Source organism: Bos grunniens, chromosome 13 (assembly GCF_055505025.1).
Source record: "Bos grunniens cultivar Pamir isolate PY7600 chromosome 13, Bosgru_T2T1.0, whole genome shotgun sequence".
Classification (NCBI taxonomy): Eukaryota; Metazoa; Chordata; class Mammalia; order Artiodactyla; family Bovidae; genus Bos; species Bos grunniens.
In genome coordinates, this window is record NC_141177.1 from 63,580,064 (window position 1) to 63,601,620 (window position 21,557).

Genomic DNA, 21,557 nt, shown 5'->3' on the forward strand with positions numbered 1-21,557 from the left:
TCTAGATATATATCCTAAATAAGGAGTCAGACCTAAAAACTAGTTTTGCAATGTAATTAAAATACATTTGTAAAATCTAGCCTATCTGATGACATTTTCCCACATTTCAATTCAGACATATCATTTTGCCTTTGATGACTAAACAATAAGGATCTAGAAATGTGTTCCTATTTTGATCTCACAAGTATATATTTACCTTGTAAACAGGCTGAAATTCTTCAGTAACTGCAAAAATCGTCTGAATGTTATTTTCGCTTAGTTTCTGGACAAGGTGAGCAATAGAAGGATAATCCTAAGAAATTAAGTAATAAAATTTAGTATGTAATTATATCCAATATACTCCAGTTTTTCAAAACTTTCTGAAAATAATGATTTGCAGATATATCTGGATTACTTACACAAGACTGCCTGAAACAACACAAATTATTGCTGAACTAGATCCTGTCTAGTGGGTTTCTGATCCTTTTTTATCTTTAGTGTGCATAAAAATTTCAATAAAAAAGATTTTTAAAAGATTATCTATGTATATTAAATGTCAGAACAATGAAATTGAAGAATTGCCATAATTAAAGGTTATATTATCACTAAGAAAAAGACCAAGATTCAGCAAGGTTTAGGTTTCTTCCAGACCTTGAATAAACTGCCCATGTTTATTTTCCGTAGAGGCAGGATGCCTACTTCCTTAAATCATATATAAATAAGACAAGGAGTGTAAGACTATACAAATGATTTGTTTAGACATAGTATCAAACTTGGTACTCCTTGATGGACCGAGTGAGAGGAGACAGAGCTTTGGGCTGGGGTGCAGGGCCAGGAGTCAGCAGCTCCCTTTACCACCAGGCCCTCAGCTACGCAGAAGGAAGCAGGCACAAAGCCACAGCATCAGAACAGCAACAAAGCTTTCCTGCACGTTAGGTCAGGGCCCAACTTACCAAAGTAACAAAACCCCAATCCTGAAAAACCCACAAGCCCATTACCCATAATACTCTAAAAACCCAAATCCACTGAATATGTAAGGCGCTAAGCACTTACGTAATAATGGCTCATTGTGTACACATCATTTTCCAGGTGACACTGTCCATCATTCGGTAAAACAATGCCACCAAGTTTCCCATCTCCAGCGAAGTGAAACCCAGCATCCGTGGAAAACACCAGCAGCCGTGTCACATTCCTCCAACCAATCAGGGACTTGAAAAGAAAAGGATTTCAGTTTTAAAATACTACCTACAGAAATTCAGCAAAGATTAAATCTTTTAATCTTTATACAGGCTACCACTATACTTTCAACTTAATTCTGTATTTTCTCTTTTCACAATGCTAATAACATCCTTGCTGATAAAGGCACTGAGCCCGCTGAATAAAACGCCCCTGCCTCACTGTAACACTTCACCTTGCCTAGCTGTCTGTCTCAGCTCTTTTTTTAAAAACTACCTTTTAAAGTCAATGTCCTTATCCCCACTAAAAGGTAGCTACACTCCACACAGGGCAGGGACCACATCTGGTTTTGTGCATCATCTTATCTCTACTAGGTGCTTAATGAATAAGTGAAAACGTCTCAGCCCACACCCAACTTTATCTAAACACTGTTATCTCCCCTTCCCATCCATACCTACTCCACCTTCTGGAGCACATACTCCCTTTATCAGCCACCATATTAAAAAAGCCTCCCCTTTTTAATTCTAATAAAAAGCATTTTCTTCAGAGTTGATCCTGCTTAATTCCACCCCTTTTAATCCATCAGTACTGTTTGTTCATTTATTTTATTCTCCACCTTATTCAGCAAAAAATTTAAAGTGGTGGTAAAATCCTGTTGAATGGTAATTTTACAATCACCTGTCTTTATTTACTCCATACATCTGTATATATCTTCCTAAGACTATAAAATCCTTGAAGGCAAGAATTAAGTTTATTCATGCTGGCAGACCAACTGGAATATGTCTCTTCTGCATTTAGAGAAGTAAGTGGAACAGTTACTCTCAGTCAGCACAGGGAGCAGAGAGCAGCGGCCAGGATACCATGGCCTGTTTTAATCTCAAGGCTGAGGTTCAGGCAGAGACAGCGCAAAGAATGCTTTCTCCATATGAGCTTCTAGCAGGATCACAAATGAATGGCTGGAGAGGAAACAGGCATCAAGCTAAGCACTGCCTGGAAAACTACTCTTCCCCTTTAAAAGTGGAGACTATCCTTAAACTGCATCTACCCTGATGAGAAGTCAAGACTGACTATAATACAGTTGTTAACTGTTTGTTGGCTACTTGCACTATCTATGGATTACCGTATTTAAACTTCCTAAGGTGTACCTGTTATTATCTCTTAAGGAGAAGGAAACTGCCTAGTGGATGAGCAGTGATGGGAACATCTGAAGCTTTGTCCTAATAGTCTAAAGACTGTTATCTCAAGCACTGTATTATATCATCATCTTGGGTATCAAATAGCATACTACAACTTGGTTGAAAAGTAACCATTAAGAAGCATCCGGAAGAGAAAGGTGTTTTAGGGCACAGGGGTACTATAAGGAAAAAGGGGGGGAAAATGAGACAGATAAAACTTCATCTAGCTCACAGTGTTTTCTACTTCTGTCCTCAGCTACATCATTAAAAGGTCACCTAAAATTTTGGGTTGGTAAATGAGTCAAAAATTCTAAGCACCAGTCCAATGGAGGATCAGCTTACTGTCGTTGAAAATCTTCTAATTAAAATTGCAAACATTATATGACTTCTCAGAATATATACAGCTTTCACACTAGGACTTAAAAATTTCTTTTTAAATTACTAAGACATGGGCAAGATGCCTCTCAAAGATAAGCAGAAGAAAACTAACCAAAGGAAAATGGTGCCTGACACACAATCTATTTGAGCACTTTTAATGTTCCTGGTGACGTCTCAGATAACCCTAATACCATCTCAGTCACAAAGCTGAAAGCCAGGGTACCCTGAGCCTCCTTAAAAAACCCAGGACACCAGCTAAAGCTACGCTGCCCCACTGTTTCAAATGGTGAGCATTTTGGCTTTTAAAACCCAGATTGACTATGCTTTTTTTTTAAACCACTTGCAGTTGGGAGGGAATTTAAGGGATTAATCAGTATAGTATAGAAATTAAGGTAATATTTTCTGACAGAAAAATCACACTTAAATTCCACACAAATAATATCCCCTGTAGAGAATGAATGCACTCACTCCACAAACTGCGACTTGCATGATTGCATCAAAGCCACCTTCTGGTGAATCCAAATTTCCAGATATGCGCTGCTTACCAACAAGTTCATTAAATACTTCCCCTTTATCAGTAAGGCTGAGCACATTTTTGTAGCTAAATGGGCTCGTGCAGTTCTGTTCATTTGTGCAAGGGTTCCTGAGTTTAGCTGGTGTTGTGCTAATGTAAGGCATCACAGTTTTCTCCACGAAAGAACCAAACCCTGTGGAGGAAAACGCACATGCAGTTGAGGATGGAGGGTGGATGGTTAAACTGCATTAAAAAAATCAAGTCTAAGTAATCAACATGTTTATAAGATCAACAAATGAATGAGTAAACTCCTGTAACAACAAACATGCAGTTTATTCTCTATGTGGTGTAATGTGTGTCAAATAACATGGCAGCCAGTAAGAAGGGCTCCCCTGGTGGCTCAGATGGTAAAGAATCTGCCTGCAATCCATGAGATCCAGGTTCCATCCTTGGGTCGGGAAGATCGCCTGGAGAAGGGAATGGAAACTCATTCCAATATTCTTGCCTGGGAAATTCCATGACAGAAGAACCTGGTGGGCTACAGTCCACAGTCACAGAGAGTCAGACACGACTGACTCTTTCTTTCTTTTTTATAGTAAGAGAGGAACAAGGAGGCAGAAAAATCATTAGCCATGTGACAGGAGTATCAGTCCTCTCAGAAAGAAAAAGCTAAAACCTAGCCTCCTAATCTCACATTTATATAGTGAAGGATAAAACTGCTAAGATTTACAAAAATGAAAATTATTAATTTTCTCAAAATTCCTACCAATTCGGAAGTCTGAAGTGATCCTCCTCATTTCATTCATCAAATCTGTTCCCAGACTTTTCACATTCTCCAAGTCATCTTTCATGGAATAGGAGAGGTCCATGAGGTAGTAGAGATCAATGGGATAGTCTTCAGCCCGCTTGAATTTTAGTGTGAATGTCTGTGGCTCCCCTAATTAATCAGAGATTAGAAAACTAGCTTGCCAGCAATCAAAAGCAAATGGAAAAGCCAAGGAAATCAGATTGATAAGGTCAACACTATAGAGTAAACCGTATTATTCACGTAGTTTTTACAAAAACCAGGGCATTCCATAGGGAATTCAATCAATGCCTGTGTACTCTTTTTATTCACAAATATTTAAAATGCCAGGCCCCAGGGATAATGAAAAAGACAGCATTCCCAATCTACAGTGGGCAAGACAGGCAAATAGTGGGTTGCTAACTACGACAAAGGAAAACAGATAGGAACAACACAAACTGGATGGGGTGGGTGAGGCAGGCACACCACAGGACACTCCGGGCGTTTTAGAGACTGACGCTGTCAAGCGAGACTCTTCTCTGTTTATAGGATGCACTGCGTGCAGTGAATAAAGTAATCTGATTTTCACTTAAGAAAACCTGATGAAAAGTTTTAAGATGATTAAAGAGACAAACTTGTTAAGAAATTATAGGGGAAAAAAAGAGGATACAGATATGAAACCAATAAGGACACAGAAGAGATGTACCAGAGGTGTGAGTTGAAATGCATCAGAAAACACGAGTAGGAAGAGAGTAGGAAGAGGTCTGGGTAAAAGGTCATTTCGTTTTTAACTTGCAGATTTTCTCTATATAGATTTCTAGTAGGCAGTTGGATAACTGTGTTTGGAGCTTGAGAGAAAAAAGTCTGTGTTACAGCACACAAAGGGTTTCAAAACCATGAGAGGAAAGCCCAGTTAAGTGGATTACAAAGAGGAAGGAAGAAAAAAGACACAGAAAGAAGACTGGAAGGCACTGGCAAGAGATAAGAAGGAAAGCAGAAGCCTTATCGCTGAAGCCAAAAAGAAACATGTCAAGAAGCTCAAAGGCATCACATGTACAGCAGAGTTAAATAAAGGGAAAAAAAAGGCCTGCCGAGGGTCCATCAGGCCTGGCAGTTTCAGGTGCCAGCAGAAGTTGGCAGAGCAGGTCTAGAGGCACCAGGCTGAAGAGAGGGCAACGGGGAGGGGGTGGGGAGGGCACACGTGAGTCCTGGGTGGAAGGGGCTGGAGATTAGAAGAGAACGGGGCATATTTTTTCTTTTTTCCAGATGCAGGACTGCTACAGATTCTTATGAAAACCTTAATGTTTTAACAGTAGTGTACAAAAACAAAGGAAAAAATAGATTAAAATGTTATCTTTATGTTATATAGTTACACCAGAAGATGGATATTTTTATTTTCGAAAAACCCACTAAATCTATTAATAATACTTTCTGAATCTTTAACAGAATTTACTTTGGACATTAGGCAAATGTCAGGTACATGGTCTGACAAATTATACCTGCAAAAAATTCAAAAAATTTCTAAAAGTTAACATACTCAACATTTCTCAACAGAAACATATATAAAGTTGTCTGGAAGCTCAAGTGGACCCAAAGGCACTCCTAGAATCAGATTTCCATACCTGATCGTAACTGCAGAACCAACTGCTGTGGCTGGATTTGAGTGATATCTTCTGGCTGCAGCTTCTCTGCTGTTCCTTTGCTTCGATTCGTTACATTTTTATTTTTCTTTATATCTTTGGAGCCTCTAGGATTTTCAATGTCATTTGGATGACAGCCCTTCTTTTTTAAGGCTTCTAAATCATCACATCGAGCAGATGTAGGCATACCTTCTTGTAAAAATGTCTAAATGACATATAAAATATAGCTATAAATATGATATAAAATGGTCAAACCTTTTATATAATTGCAAATAACCAATTAAATTGCAAAAATCAGGTAACATGTCTAATGTACTTTGTCTCTGGTTTTAACCAAAATGTTGTTCCCTTCATCTAACCATAATAAACAAAACAAAAACATTTCTCCGTGAAGGTAGTACCTTTGTTACTAATATATAACTAGTACTATATTATTTTAGAAATATTTAGTAGAACTTCAGTGTATATTTTAACTGTTTCACGTTCAGAGTATCTACTCAAAGAAATTTTTTTATGAAATTATTCAGCAGGGTTAAGAATTATTAATAATAAATATATCCAAATAACAGACAAATACTTTTCCCAAAATTTCCCTTAGAAAAATTCTTAGAAGTCTTTCATATTAGACAGCATTTTCCTTCATGATATTTTGAACAACTCAATACTAGGAAAAATATATGAGCCCAAAACCTTTTTTAAAAAGGAGACCAAGAAATTTACCACAGATTTACTAAGTATTCTTGGAAGTTAAAAAAAAAAAAAAAAAAACAACTATTGGTTATTAATAGAAAAAAGCCTTTTAAAATTAACTAAAAAAAAAAAAATAGCAAGTGATTTTATAACAGGGTCAGAATGTATTTCTATTGGGTGAATTGTTTAAAAACAAAAAATGGTAATGCTATGTAAACGGTACTTGTGGTGTGGGGTAAAACTTCCAGTAGTGATGTGATTTTAAAATGGGTTTTATGTGGAATCTAGAAAAATGGTACAGATAACCCTATTTCCAGGGTTTGGAAATAGAAACCTACCTCCAAGAACAGAGATGCACACGCAGAGAACGGAGCTGCGGACACGGGGGAGGGGGGAGGGGGAAAGGGGGAGGGGGGAGGGGGGAAGGGGGGGGAGGGGAGAGCAGCGCTGGCACAGACGCTCCGTGTGTGGTGTGTGAAAAGGCTCAGGGAAACCGCTGTGCCCGCAGAGTTCAGCTTGGCGCTCTGCGAGAGGACTATGGCGGTGGGATGGGGGGTGGGAGGCAGGCTTCAGAGGGAGGGGATACATGCGCACGTATAGCGGATTCATGCTGCTGTATAGTGGAAACTAAGACAACGCTGTAAAGCCATTATCCTCCAAATAAAAGGATATACTGTACAGCACAGGGAATACAGCCAATATTTTATAATAACTACAAGCAGAATAGAACCTTTAAAAATTGTGACTATATACACATATGATACATCAACATCTCAATTAAAAAAATACAATGTTTGCCAAAAGAATAAGAGAACAAAAAAGACTTACAATTTTTAAGTAACAGGAATAGCTACAAAATATATTCTTGTTTATAATAGGATGGTGAGTTAGAAATACATTAATATAATGCATCCAGGATCTTTTCTGTACTTGGTAATTAAACAGCAGCTAAAAAATATTACTACCATTTTTTAAAAATGCGTCATTTTTATCAGATGACTAACTCAGAAGTACTTTTAGTGAAAGCAAAAAAACTGCTGTTTAAGATGTGTGTGTGTGCACACATGTGTGCACTCACTCATGTCCAGCTCTTTGTGACCCCATGGACTGTAGCCAACCAGGCTCCTCTATCCATGGGATTTCCCAGGCAAGAACACTGGAGTAGGTCGCCATTTCCTACTCCAAGGATCTTCCAGATCCAGATATCGAACCCACATCTCTTTCAACTCCTGCATTGGCAGGTGGATTCTTTACCACTGTGCCACCTGAGAAGCCCTAAGATGTAAAGATTCTAAATAAGTTTTTCATAAATGTGAGAAGAGGGAACAACAGTGTATACATGTGTATCTGTGCATATCATTTTTAAATGTGTACTTATAATGGCCATTTAATTATTTCACATATACCCCTAAAAATTGTTTAGTTGGCCAGAAGTCTTTTTTTAAAATCTTGTCATTAGGAAAATGAGGAAATGCCTTTCATTTAGGGTCACTTTGTGTTCAGTTTTATATGGTATTTATTATCTATTGATTTCATGGTGCTGCATAAAGTGAGGATATTCATAAAAAAGAATACACAATAGTTTTGATCAGTTATTTTTTTAAGGAAAATATAACACTAAATGAGAGCCTTTTTGTACTTGGAAAAACAACTGGAAGGGAATGCCATAGGTCTGATGGTTCAAAGTTCAAAGCTGTCTTCCCTTTATGTATGATCAAACCTAAAATGCTGCGAAAGTACAGGCCCAGTGCACCATCCATTTCCAAATGTTAGCCAATCCAGGAAATTCAGATCATAAAACTCAAGTAAACATATCCCAAAATACCTTTAATAATTTAAGAATTGTGCCACAAAGATCAAAGGCTAAATTAGTAAAAGAATAATTTGGCTAGGATAACTCTAAACCCCAGATAAACTATAACCTTCATAAAATGAATGCTATTGTTGGGAACAGCAAGTACCACTTATTTATAATCATCTAAGTGAAACTGCTTTAAGTTTCTCCAATTCTTGTGCCAACACAAAGGAGGCAGCTCATGCTCAATTTCCAGGTAAGAAAACCTAGGGTTTCAGTTAAGTAAGCCTTGTCTGAGACAAACTCAAGGCACTCCCTGTCTCCTCCACTGTCTCCAACTAATTCCAGAACACCATTTTTTGAAGAAGAGAAAGTTGCCAGTAGAAAAATTTTGAAATAACAAAACAAAAACTTCTCATTTTGTCTTTCAGGTCAAATCACATGAAACATCTGATACTTGACCAGTAACGGCCACAATGCAGGTATCTGAACATGGGGTTTTTACTCAGGTGCCTGAGAAAAAACAAACAAGCCTTCAACCTTCTGATATTATTCACTCTGTAAATAAACTACATATCCTCAAAATGACTCCCCTTTACCTCCAGTTCCAACTTAATGTTCATTGTCCATTCAATCATTCAACATTTACTTAACTTGTGGAAGGTGCCATGTTAAGCAATATATAGAGATGACAAAAAATAAAATTTAAACCCTAACCTGAATGGGCTTTTATTAGGATATAAATCAGGTGTATATTAGTTTAATTAAAACACAATTAGGCAGATTTAATTATACCTTTCCCATCATAAAAAAGGGAAAATCTAAAATAGTTCAGTGAGATGGCTAGAGTTTTTTGGGAAGCTGTCCAACAGAAACATAACACACGCTACAAAGGTGAGCTACATATGTATTTTTAAGTTGTCTAACAGCCACACTGAGGGGGAAAAACAGGGGAAATTAATAATATATACAAAATGTGAGCATTTCAACCTTAATGATTTTTTAAATCACGAAGTCCGTGATCTCTGGCATGTATGAAGGCTGACAGCAGTTCTCAGGTGCTCAACATCACCACACATGCCTAGTGGGCCCTGTGTGGGGCAGCACAGCTCCAGACCACCACACAGGGTCACACACAGAGCTGGCTCTTGCTCAATCAACACTGAGTGAGTGAAAAGTCACACCAAGCACTTCCCAAGGATACAGTTTTGAGCAACACTAAGTGACGAGGGAATGAATGGGAAGGCTTGAACAATCAATCTGACTTACTGAATTTGTGCACCATCCACAATTTGGCCCTGCTTGTATACACTCCCCACATGATTTGGCATTTGCTTTCAAACATCTGTTTTCATCTGTTAGGAAAAAGAAAAATTAGGCTACTTAAGTTCAAGAGAGAAAACAATGACAGATCAGGATCACAATGACAATACAATATATATGTACATGACATAGAAATACTATGAAGCTAGTTACTAAACTGACTCAGACCTACTCACCAGAGAGGTGATTTTGGATCATCCTGGTGCAGAGAACAATAAAAAGAGAGTTATCTTTCCCGTCTTCTACAGCAAAGACTAGGTACCCTTAATCTATACACTTGTCCTTTTTTCCCCCCCCAAAGACATAATTCCAGGCTCTCTCAAGTTGGTCATTGTCGTCAAGAATTTTCTTACCACTGGGTAAACTATTATTTCTTTTCATTTAACTCATAACCACCACACCCATACTCCCCCTCCAACCAGGCTGCTTCATTGTAGTTTGGTAAATACTTGAAAAATCCGTATTCATCCTATCCACAACTCCTTGATTTCTCAGGTCTGTGTTCAAAGTATGTCAAGTATTTCTTTAAATCCATGTAAGAATCAGCATGCCTGCCATGTAGTACACACTAATATGAACTGTCTCCAATGTATGTTTTCTGCTTATAAACCTAACACACGCTCATTATAGAAAATGTGGAAAATACATAAAAGCATAAAGAACTAAAAATCACCCAAAACCTGCTCATTAAGAAATACATTTTTTGTATATTTTCCCCAGTCTTTTGTCTATGTAGATTAATCAAAAAATAGCAATGCAGCATGCACAGACATTACTTAATTGAAACTGAGGACATACATTTTGTATACTTTTTTATACTTAATTCTTTCATCCCAGAGTCTTCAAAAACACGGCTTTAAAGATTACATATGCCACTGTATTAATGTAGCCTACAGAATGGGAAAACTTCTATTATTTTTAATCGCATGGTTCATGTGGGCCATAAGCCCGACATATACACACATGCATGCACATACATGAACCCACACAGATGACCATTCTTATCATGGAAAGATAAATTTTACATAAGTTTAACTTATCATGTAAGTTAAACTCAATTTAACTTATCATGTAAGTAAAACTCAATTTCCTTATCACAAATTTAAAAAAAAGAAACACTGGAGGTGAAAAGGATTAACTTTTAACCTCTCTCCAGCAGTAACATTCAAACACACATCCTCACAAGCAGTGTACACACACCGTATTTCCTTTTTTAATGCGAAGATTTTCTTTTCATTTAACAGGTATAAATAAGAACATCAGTTGTCGGTCATTTAAGGCTCCATTTTTTTTTTCCCCATACTTTCCCTGGCCATTTATTTTGTAAATTTTCTATTTGTCTTTTGCAAAGTTTTCTATCATCATGTTTTTAACCGTTTTTACTGGATCTCTACACTTGTGAGCAAAATTAAACCCTTATTTAGCTATTTTTTGATACTGTTTTGACATAATTTGGTTTTTTATGTTACTGTTGGTCTTTTGTAATTTAAATCTATTAATAACTTCCTTCATCTCTAGTATCAAATAGCTGTTCTATGCAGTGTATTTTGAGATTTGGAGAACAAAAAAACTGGACATCCATTATTCTAGATTTGGGTGCACCATGGTTTATAAGAGGATTAAATACATTTTCAGCTTTATTTCTTACTTCCTCTTCTATACAACACCAACATTTTGCAAGACTTCTGATCAAACAGCAAGAACATCTTTCCAACTGTTCCTCCTTTCATTTTTTCAGACAATAGTGGATAGTTCATAATCTGTTCTTCTACACATTTACTTTATTTCCTCCTAAGATGTAACACGCCTTTGCTTTCTCTGTGTTCACTTACACACTCTATTATATCCCCCAAAGGTCTCTATGTAGTGCCTTCTATTCCTGCTGTCTCTCTGGGTGGTGGGTGGGGAACCTGACAAAGGACCTTGCAGGCACCGAAGGCGCCCGCCCTCGACTCTGAGAGGTGGGCTGCTGCGAGGCCTTCTGAAGGAGCAGGACCGCGCGATTTAGGTTTTCCCAGGAATCTAAAGTGGTCAAAAAGCGATACAAGATATTGAACAGACAAGTAGGCAACTTTTTTTTTACCTGCTTGGCCAAACACACAGCAAACTGAACTGATCAATCCGATCCAGAAAATCAGTTGTAAATTCATCTGAAATAGAAAACGTACAATGTTATATTTAAAAAAAAAAAAAAGGGTTAACATATGAAGCATAATCATTCCCACTCACCTGATTTTCTGATTTATAAACATAATACATCTTCTTCCCCAACCCTTCTCCATACTCACCCTCTTCCTCTCCCCCCAGGTTCCCAGAATCCACTCTTGCTTTTCTCCAAATCAAATGTAGTTTAATATTTAATTAACAGTACTCAGGAAAAAAATGTCAAGCATTCTCACACCTAAAAGCTATGTATTAAATCTCTGTCCCGTGGAATCTTTACCTCCTGTGACTCCGAGGTGGCCAATCAGGCATATCCCAATGCCTCAGTTATCTCAACACTGAATTGTGAGTAAGCCTGCCAGAATCCTGGTCACGTCACCGGCTTGCTTACAACGTTTCAATCGTTTTCTTGCAAGGGTAAGACCAACATCTTGCACAAGCCTCCAATTCAGTTTTTGTGTCTGATGTCCTGTAACTATTTCCTTTTCAAGAAAATCAACTTCTATGCATGAAATTTGTAAAATATTCAGTTCAGTTGCCTACCGTTTCTAGATCTATAAATATACGAATTAAAGTTTTTCACCTTAATCTACATCTTACCAGAGTTGGACAAAGACAGCTAAAGTCATAGGTCACTAACTCTAACTAGTCACTGCTCTTGGACTGCACTCTAATAACATCTGCCCCTTCCACAAGAACGCAAAAAACCCCAAAGCAAATATAACACGCCCTCGAACAAAGATTAGCTTTACTACTTATCAAAGAAATATAAAGCAATATAAGGTGAACTAGCAGGTAAAAAAAAAAAAGGTTTTTTTTAACCCAACAAAACTTAATGATTTATTGCAGGTGGGTAAGAGAAACCAGAGATGGCTCTGTAAGTTGATATAATTTGGGGGAAATAATTTAACAATCTATATCAAAACCCATTAAAAATGTTTCTGCCCTCTGGCTTAGTAAACTAACTACTAGAAACTCATCCAAAGGAAATAATTTAAAGTATCAAAGGTGATACATGCACAACACTTTCAGTACAGAACTCCATCATGTTTATAACAGTCAAAAATGCCAGTGTCCTCTACCCAAGATCCACGAAGAGCAAAGGGCTAACTGAACCGCCTTCATGGACTACTGGAGTCAAAAGAATAGAATGCAGCAACATCACAAGGTTTACAGAATAATTTTTGGATGCAAAGAACACATTTAAGATGACAGGTATGTAAAAATAAACAGTATATAAACATATAAAGTAACCAGAGTCCTGGAGATGACAGCATTATAAGCATAATATAAAGACAATGGGTTCATTTGTTTTTAAATTGTTCTAGTATATTCTTCATTTCACTTTCTTACTAAAAACAATATGGTAGGGTAACTGTGTGGAATTTTTTTCTTTCTTGGTAAATTTCTTTTAATAAGGGAAAAAAAAATTCCTTTAAAATCCCTCATTTTCAGGATACAACACCACAGCTCCAGAAAAACGCTTAAAAGTTCTACTCTGGGATCCTTGGGTTTCCTCTACTGCCAAATGCTGCTTGCATTTTCTGGTTTTCCAGAGAAAAGCAGTGTGAGTAACTCGCACAGTTACCCACTTTGCAACCAAGCTCAGAACAGCCAGTTCTGTTATGCCCCCGTTTTGCTTACGCATCCAGAAGCCCAAATGAAGCAGAGGGTCACTGACAGTTCACCTTTTAAGGCCTGACTAAAAGGTTCAATGTGTAATAAATCCACACAGACTATGATTCTGAGCAGTTCAAATACTGTTATCAATTCCAAAGTTATGACTAAAAGGCCCTGGACAGTAAGACACCCGAAGAAATGCCTGACTGTGATGAATGGAGCCTCTGAGCGGTTTCCACACAAAGGGAACAGAACAAAAATCTGGTCCATATATGGATCTGATCCATGGTCTTCAGAATTCAACTCGGATCACTTTCAGGACCAGGAGACTACCTTGGAAAACCTTTAAAACGTCATACAACTCCTAGAAGACCACTCAGATAAAGTTACCAGGTAGCAAAAAATATTTCCTGACATGCTTAGGTTTATGGCTTTAAAATACTACTTTAATGCCGCTGTCTTTTCCTCTATAAACCTTGACACGCTAAAGACCAGACTTGTGAAGCCCTCTTGCCTCTGAAGAGCTCTGACCCCAGAAGCAGACAGCACAAGGGCTGCAGGGAGGCAAGAGCGGCAGGGTGGAGGGCAGCTCGAGACTAGTGGCATTTGTAGCAGGGCAGCCGCCAGGCCTGCAAAGGCCAGGCTTTCTGCCCAGGAAAGGGAACAGCCACAGGGGACGGAAGACGGCAGCCAACAGGGATAAGGAAAGCCACAAGGGCCACAAGGCAGGGACAGAGCAGTGAGGAGAGGCGCTGAGAAGAGGATGGTGAAGAGGACAGAGCAGTGAGGAGAGGCGCTGAGAAGAGGGGTGGTCAAGAGGACAGAGCAGTGAGGAGAGGCGCTGAGAAGAGGGGTGGTGAAGAGGCGGCGGGGCGCGGGAGGCGGGGCAGGACGGCCACAGCTCCCGAGACATTCAGATGCCCCGAGGCAACACTGGCCAGCGTGCGATCCGGGGAGCACCCCGGGCCTGAAAACCCCCATCTCTGGAGGTAGGGCCGGTGACTACCTACCCGTCTCCTCGCTGCCTCTCAGGCTGAGAAAGGCGCCCTGAGGAGTGAACAGCTCCCAAGGAGGGGGCCCCAGTAAGAGATGCCTTTAGGTCCTGTCCTAACCCTGACTCTCCTCCTCTTCATGAGCAAAGGTCTAGAAAGAGCCGTGACCCCGGGTCTCTAGCTCCTCCTCCACCTGTGTAAGTGGTGTCTGCCTCCTGGAGACACACATCAGTTTACCATGCACAGAATGCACACAGCATCACTGCCTACACCTCACCGTTCTTCCTTAACATGCTCTATTGGCTCCTCCCCTCCTCCTGGAAGAGCTTCCTTGGAAAATTCTGCCAGGTTCTGTGCCCTACAGGAGATACAAAGATTGCTGTCTCAAGGAATTTTCAGTTTAAAGACAAAAAATACCAATAACTATAATGTGACGTGACGGTTTCTATACGGAAGAGAAGCACGAAGTGCCCCGAGGATACCAGAACCTGCCAGGACAAGCTCAGAGGCTTCCTGGGGCTAGAACCGCAGCACCCAGGAAACCACAGCAGGCCCTGCAGAGAAGCATCCCAGGCCAGAGTCATGAGAAGAACTGTAGTAACTTCTTTCCAATCTCATTACTAAACATACATGTTTGGGTGACTTCTCTCTCTCTCCCCGCAAACTGGAATGGACTTGGTCTAACTTTACAGAAAAAATGTATTTAAGCATTACTTGTAGTTAAATCTGGTCAGTGGGGTGAGTGATTATTTTATCCCCATAATTTTCTACAATAAGAATAAATTACATTATGTTACAATCTTAAAATGTCATAGAGCTAAAAAAAAAAAAAAAAAAACCTTAAAGTACTTAAGACAAATTATAAGCTAGAAATAACAGAGACCGAGGCCAACAAGGCAGGAGGTTACAGTCAGGTTGCAGAGAGTCTTAAATGCCATTCATGCTGAGAGTTTAGATTCTATGCAACATGTACCAAGGAAGCTGGGAAAAATGGCACAGGGTAGTAACATGACAACATGTATGTGACAGAAAACCAGTGGGGTAGAGGATGAATGGCAAGACACGAGCTGCTGGACAGTTACAGAATGTATTGCCCAGGCTCCAGAGTAACAACGGACAAAGAGGTGCTTGGGGGGATCTGAGGCTGCTTAGGTAAGGAATGGTTAGAGAAAGGATCATCACTTTCAAATAAGGAAGACAGAGAAAGATGGGAGTTAGGGGAGAAAATACTGATTTTGATTTAGAACTATGACTGTGAAATGCCGGTGTGAAACCGAGGAAAGATATTAAGTGGGAAGTTAAGATCTACGGCTCTGGCTTTCAGGATTTCAGGGCTAGAGATACAAACCCAAGAGTTGTGGGCAGCTATGAAATTCTGAAGATGGATGAGACTGAAGAATACTTAAGCAGAGAGGAGAGCTGAAGGCAGGCGTAAGGGAAGAAGGGAAAGAGTGCCAGATCCAGGCTCCTTGGAGTAAAGAGGGATGGAGCACAAGGGGCCCGCCTCCCTGAGGAGACGTGCGGCAGCTTTCTCTAAGTCAGGGCAGCGGGTGAGAAGCTGGGCGAGTTCAGGCATGACAGCTTATGTTTCTTCCCGAAACAGGAAGCAAGGACAGATGCTGGGAGAAAAGAGGAGCAGGTTGGCAGACGGAAGAAAATCAAGACACTGCAACAGGATTATGGAGCAGTGCTGAGGCCCAGCAGGTACTGGACACCCTGATCTATAAAGGCACATCTAACACTCATCTCACCTGAAACTACCTGGTAATAATCTGCCCTGATGGGTTCTAAGTGCCAAGAACACAATCTTTCCTGTGTCTTCAGTGACAGGACCTATAAGTGCTTGGGACAAAATCAGTGCTAAAAACTTATGCTAAAATACGTTAAATTTTATGTCATTTTTCTTGGACATTATTTAGAAGCCCAAGAAAGTATAGATACCCTAGGGATTACAATTTTTAACCCACGTAAGTATACACAAGCCAACTTTCAGCTAGATATAAAATGCCTCACACTCTAGGTGCTTGTACATCATGAATCAAAATTCATTTACATATACAAGCAACAGAAACATAGGCACTGAAATACTACATACACACTCAGTTATAAGGTCATCCACTTATTGGTTATTATTCTAGTTATTAGCACAAAACCCCAAAGTTTTTAGAAATTCTTGTAGAAACAGTCAAATACTGAGACAACCTCCCATGGGTCCTTAGACTCCAATCTGAAACTGTGGAATTAATGCCACTGTTTACAGATCAAGTGCAGGAGGAGGAAGGGGCAGTGCTGAGAAAACACACACACAGAGAGAAGGCCACAGTCAAGGGCCTAGGCATCAGGGTGCAGGTGAGAGAAAGGGCTAAGGAGCCAGGTGTAACATTTCAGGGGTGGGCAGTCTTGGATAAAAGGTTGAGCTGAGAAGACAGCTAACGGGAACTGGGTTGGCTGGGGTCCATTCCCAGAGCAGAGTCTGAGACGAGAGCAGGTGTGCAAGCAGCTCACTCACAGGGTGACGGGGAATGAGAGGTGCTGAAGATGCAAACCAAGAAGAGAAAAGGCCAGGGCACTTTAGCCACCACAGGGGTGCCCAGGGACTTGGCCTTCCAGAGAAGTCTTGAGAAGTGTATACAGTTCACCCCTGAATCCATGGATTCCATCAGCAGATTCAACCAACAACAGATGGAAATAAATTTTTTTAATTGCAGAGTTCCACAAAGCAAAACCTGAATGTGCCCTGCACAGGCAACTCTGCATAGTATTTACGTTGCCTGGAAAATCCCATGGACAGAGGAGCCTGGTGGGCTGCAGTCCATGGGGTCGCTAAGAGTCGGACACGACTGAGCGACTTCACTTTCACTTTTCACTTTCATGCATTGGAGAAAGAAATGGCAACCCACTCCAGTACTCTTGCCTGGAGAATCCCAGGGACAGAGGAGCCTAGTGGTTTGCCGTCTACAGGGTCGCACAGAGTCGGACACGACTGAAGAGACTTAGCAGCAGCAGCAGGCATCATCTGGAGGTGACAAAGTGTACATGAGGATGTGCCTAGGTTACACTCAAGAGCTACACCCTCTCAAAGAGACTTGAGCATCTGTGGATTTGCTTGGGGAGGAGGAGTGTCCTGGAACCAATCCCCCTCGGATACTGAGGGACAACTGTGGAAAGTGTGTCCAAAGAATGGTCACTGGGAAGACGTGCCTCAGTTCTAGTCCCCACAGGGAAAAGTCTGCCCCAAGGGGCTTCCAAGAACAACAGTACACCCCACCAGAAGGCTGCTGCTAGTTTCTCTCCCCACGGACAGACAAGAGGGCTGGCTGGAGATGCCCCAGGGTTGAAAAGACAGAGGCACGTAAGGCTAGATGCAGTCAGCCAGAGTGAGTCAGAGAACTGCTCCGAGAGGCAGCGACGGGAACCAGAGGAGGCCCGAGGAAGTGAGGAGGACAGAGGTTTCTAGTCCAGCGCTCAAAGCCCCTGGCGTTAAAAGAGCAAGAAAACGGCTAGAACAGAGTGTGAGAAGCGTCACTTGCATTAACTCTGGAGATCTCAATGATGGCAAGAACTGGGGAGGGGATTTAAGCCAGGAGAGTCGCATATAGGCACACATACATATATTAAAACAAACACAACTTCTGTTTAAAAGATTCAGTAATTAAGACGTATGAAGCTCTTTCCCATCTACTGCAGATGTGTATGACTGACCTGCCTTATGAACTGTCATCTTCTAGAAATCAGTTCTGTGTCCTCTGTACCTAGCCCAGTACACAGAGTCTAAAGATAACTGCAGATATTCTGAGGTATCCAGAGAAAAGTAAACAAAGCCCTGCAGAGTGCAGTGATCACACCATCTGCTAAGGCGGAGCTCAGAGTGTGGGCTGTGGGGTCAGGTGCCTGGACTCAAACCTCTAATCAACCCCCAACTAAGCAGGTGACACTGGCAAGTTATTTAATCTGTGCCTTGGTTTCCTCATCTTTAAAATGGACACTACAGTTTCTACGTTATGGAGGATATGTGAAGTTTACATGAGTTGTAAATATAAAATATTGAAAACAGCATCTGGCACATTGCAAGCAATACCTAGATGGTACTTGTTATCATTATTACTATACGTTACAGCTGGAGCTCAGCAACAACTTGATTCAATAAAGAAGTAACTATGTTTGAATGTTTGGGTTTTTCTTTTTTTTCGATCCTAATTAACCAAAAACTCTGAATTGATCCATGTTAGGTGAAACACAAGATATGGAAGAAAAGATAAAGGGTTAGAAAAAAAACACAACTGCAAACAACAGATTAATGTTGACTTTTTATAGAAATAAACACATTACTTCGATATGATATCAAAACCTGATACTGTATATGGTGATGGTGGTTTAGTCGCTAAGTTCTGTCCAGTTCTTGTGACCCCATAGTCTGTAGCCCGCCAGGCTCCTCTGGCCATGAGATTTCCCAGCCTAGAATACTGGAGTGGGTTGTCATTCCCTTCTCCAAGGGATCTTTCCCACCCAGGGTCTCCTGCATTGCAGGCGGATTCTTTACCAACTGAGCCACCAGGAAGTCCTATACTGTAAAAAAATAAATAAAATAAAATACAAGAAGCCTTAATCAGGTGCTAATTATTAATTAGATACTAATTATTATGCTAAGTAAATTTGATAATTATTTTAGGTTCTACATTTAAGTAGGATTATTCTACTTTCTAACAATCATATTTCTAACAATTTGTATGTAAAATAATAAAAGCATCAAAACTTTAATGCTTTTTACTACCACATTAAATACAGCACAGATATTTTTGAATGTTAGTATCACAAATCACCTTAAAAAAAGATCAAAGTGGAGAGTAACATACCTAATTAAAATAGAAATAAGGAAGAATGACTTCAGGTTTCTCCTTCTATATGGGGAAGCAAATCTAGGAGAGGCTAAGAGGAGGAAGGAAACTGCCCTGAAAAGACATCTTGTAGCAGAAACTTAGACCAGGAGGCTGTGTACCAGTCTGGTTCATTCAGAGACTGCTGCCCACTGAGAACTATAAAACACAAGGGTGATGTGTTCACTTAGAAGGCAGACAAGGCTCAACCAGGCACACCCAAGAGTGATACGATAACTGAGTTTTGATGATTTATGGTAATTTGTAACAAAAAGTTTTATTTTTACTTTTATTCTAACACATGCAAATGACTATAAAAATGACAATAACTAATAAAAATAATAACAGCTATCTCTTCTAAGCAACTCCATGAGGTTGGGAACAATATTATCTTTGTTTCATATAGGAGGAAGCCAAACCACAAATACTTCTCCAAAGTCACAGGTAGAACTGAAACCAGACCATCTGAATTCTGAAGCTGTGACCTGAGTCTGTGCTCCACTAAACTACAATATTTTGAAGGTATACTCAGTCACTATTTTAAAAATAAAAGAACACCCTTCTACTGTTAGAACTGACTCAGAGAACAGAAATGGAAAGGATTTAAAATGTTCTTTGAGTTTATTTCTTAGTCCTTCAAAATGACTGGAGGCCAACAGAAGTTATTTTAATTGTCAAATTTCATGAGTATACTGACAGGTTATGGTCTCATCCTACAAAAGCATTTCATCCAAGTATCTTTTCTTACTACATTTAATTTTAACTAAAGGGTCATAAGGGCTTCCCCGATGGCTCAATGGTAAAGAATCCAACCGCAATGCAAGAGATGCAGGTTCGATCCCTGGGTCAGGAAGATCCCCTGGAAGTGGGCATGGCAACCCACTCCAGTATTCTTGCCTGGAGAATCCCATGGACAGAGGAGCCTGGAGGGTTACAGTCCATGGGGTCGCATAGAGTCGGACACGACAGAAGCAACTTAGCACACACACAAAGGGTCATAATTCATCCTCTGAACAATAAATTACCTCAAATAGCTCCAAAACATCATTTTGATAGTTAGAAACATGCAAGTGTTCCCTTGTCAGAAACTGTACATAATTAATCTCCACTGTAAACTCATCTTTATTTATCAAGGTTAAATGTGGTTTTATGAGCTAGTCAAACTTTTAAATACATACTAAGTATCTATTAATGTTCTTAACAATGTGACAAATAACTCATTTGGTATTTCTTTTTACATTTACAGATGAGATCTTTAGAAATTTTATATGTACTTTATAGAAATTAAACAATTATGCTTTAGAGAAAAATTTTAAAAAATGGAGAGTTACATTTAAGTTTTAAAATTGGGTGCTCAGAGGCCATCTATGCCCCAAAGGACACAGTACAAAAAGAAGTCATCCACAAAAGATTTCTTCCTATAAAATCTTTGCACAAAGAGCACATTTTTATTCAGTACAACTTGGATTTCCAAGTCAAATATTCACTGCACATCTACCGTGTACAAGACATATAACTGACAAAGCTGGGACATGAACCCAGGCATGAGCCGAAAGCCCAAGCTTTCACCAGAAGTAGGTTTCCAATAAGAAAGCTTCCTTCTTTTATATCCTAACATTGTAAATCTTTTCACCTTAATGGTGGAAAAGATTCAGATACCTCCATTGAGGTATATTATAAGCCTCTCCTGAAAACAGAATAAGGTTAGATTCATCCCAAGTCTGTACCACCATCGCTATTTTCTGTATCTGTGTTTAAAAGGAAAAAAAAAAAAAAAGTCCAATAACCCATTAATATTTACAAATCAACACAATCCAGAAAAGGAACACAGAGCCAAGAGGAAAGCCTCAGGCTTTCCTACCATGCAGTTCACCCTGCTTCTCCCCACGCAGAGCAACAGACAGGAGAACATACAGGAGCCTGTTCTGCTTCACACCATCAGACTCGAGGGTGAGAGCTGGGGATGAATTCACCAAAACCAAGAGCACCTTTCCCCTTGTGAGAAGAACAAGTAAAACTCAACATTTTCCCCCTCTCTGGCAGGAAGAGGTGCGTGGTAGTGATCCTGGAAGTGTCTATGGCCCAAATAAATAATAAGCTACAATGAATGATTAACAAAACTTAGCAGAAAGGATGAAAGAGGGAAAAAAAAAGAGGGACCAGGAAAGAAAGGAGGTTGAGTACTCCAAGGCAAACAGGCAACTTTCCTTTGAAGTCTGTGTCCACCCACTGTGGAGGATAGATCGTATTCTGAAGTTATTTAGAAAGAAAACTTTCTAAAATTCAAAACTCCCACCCAGAAGAAAAAAGGCTTTTTATGAGTCCCAACCCCTTCTTACCCAAAGGTGGTTATCAGCCTGAGTTGAGTCCCAACAACAAAGGTTTGACTACTCCAAAACTACAGGCTTAAAAAACAACTGGAAACCTGAAACAGGGCCAATACTTAAAGAAAAT

General features: G+C 39.8%; 1 protein-coding gene across 15 annotated transcripts in view; it reads right to left on the reverse strand.

Annotated features, from left to right (window-relative positions):
- ITGB1 (integrin subunit beta 1) overlaps nucleotides 1-21,557 on the reverse strand; it is a 91,738-nt gene that overhangs the window by 14,764 nt on the left and 55,417 nt on the right. For 11 of the 15 annotated variants that reach the window (XM_086334584.1, XM_086334581.1, XM_086334574.1 and 8 more), the window contains 7 exons: nucleotides 11,538-11,604; nucleotides 9,401-9,486; nucleotides 5,629-5,851; nucleotides 3,989-4,159; nucleotides 3,177-3,415; nucleotides 1,033-1,188; nucleotides 197-292 (listed from right to left, as the gene is read on the reverse strand). In XM_086334584.1, coding sequence (XP_086190710.1) covers nucleotides 197-292; nucleotides 1,033-1,188; nucleotides 3,177-3,415; nucleotides 3,989-4,159; nucleotides 5,629-5,851; nucleotides 9,401-9,486; nucleotides 11,538-11,604 — 1,038 coding nt within the window. Of the gene's footprint in view, nucleotides 1-196; nucleotides 293-1,032; nucleotides 1,189-3,176; nucleotides 3,416-3,988; nucleotides 4,160-5,628; nucleotides 5,852-9,400; nucleotides 9,487-11,537; nucleotides 11,605-11,897; nucleotides 13,063-14,506; nucleotides 14,583-21,557 lie in introns of those variants that run through there. The other 4 variants (XM_086334585.1, XM_086334577.1, XM_086334583.1 and 1 more) reach the window with 3 other exon arrangements.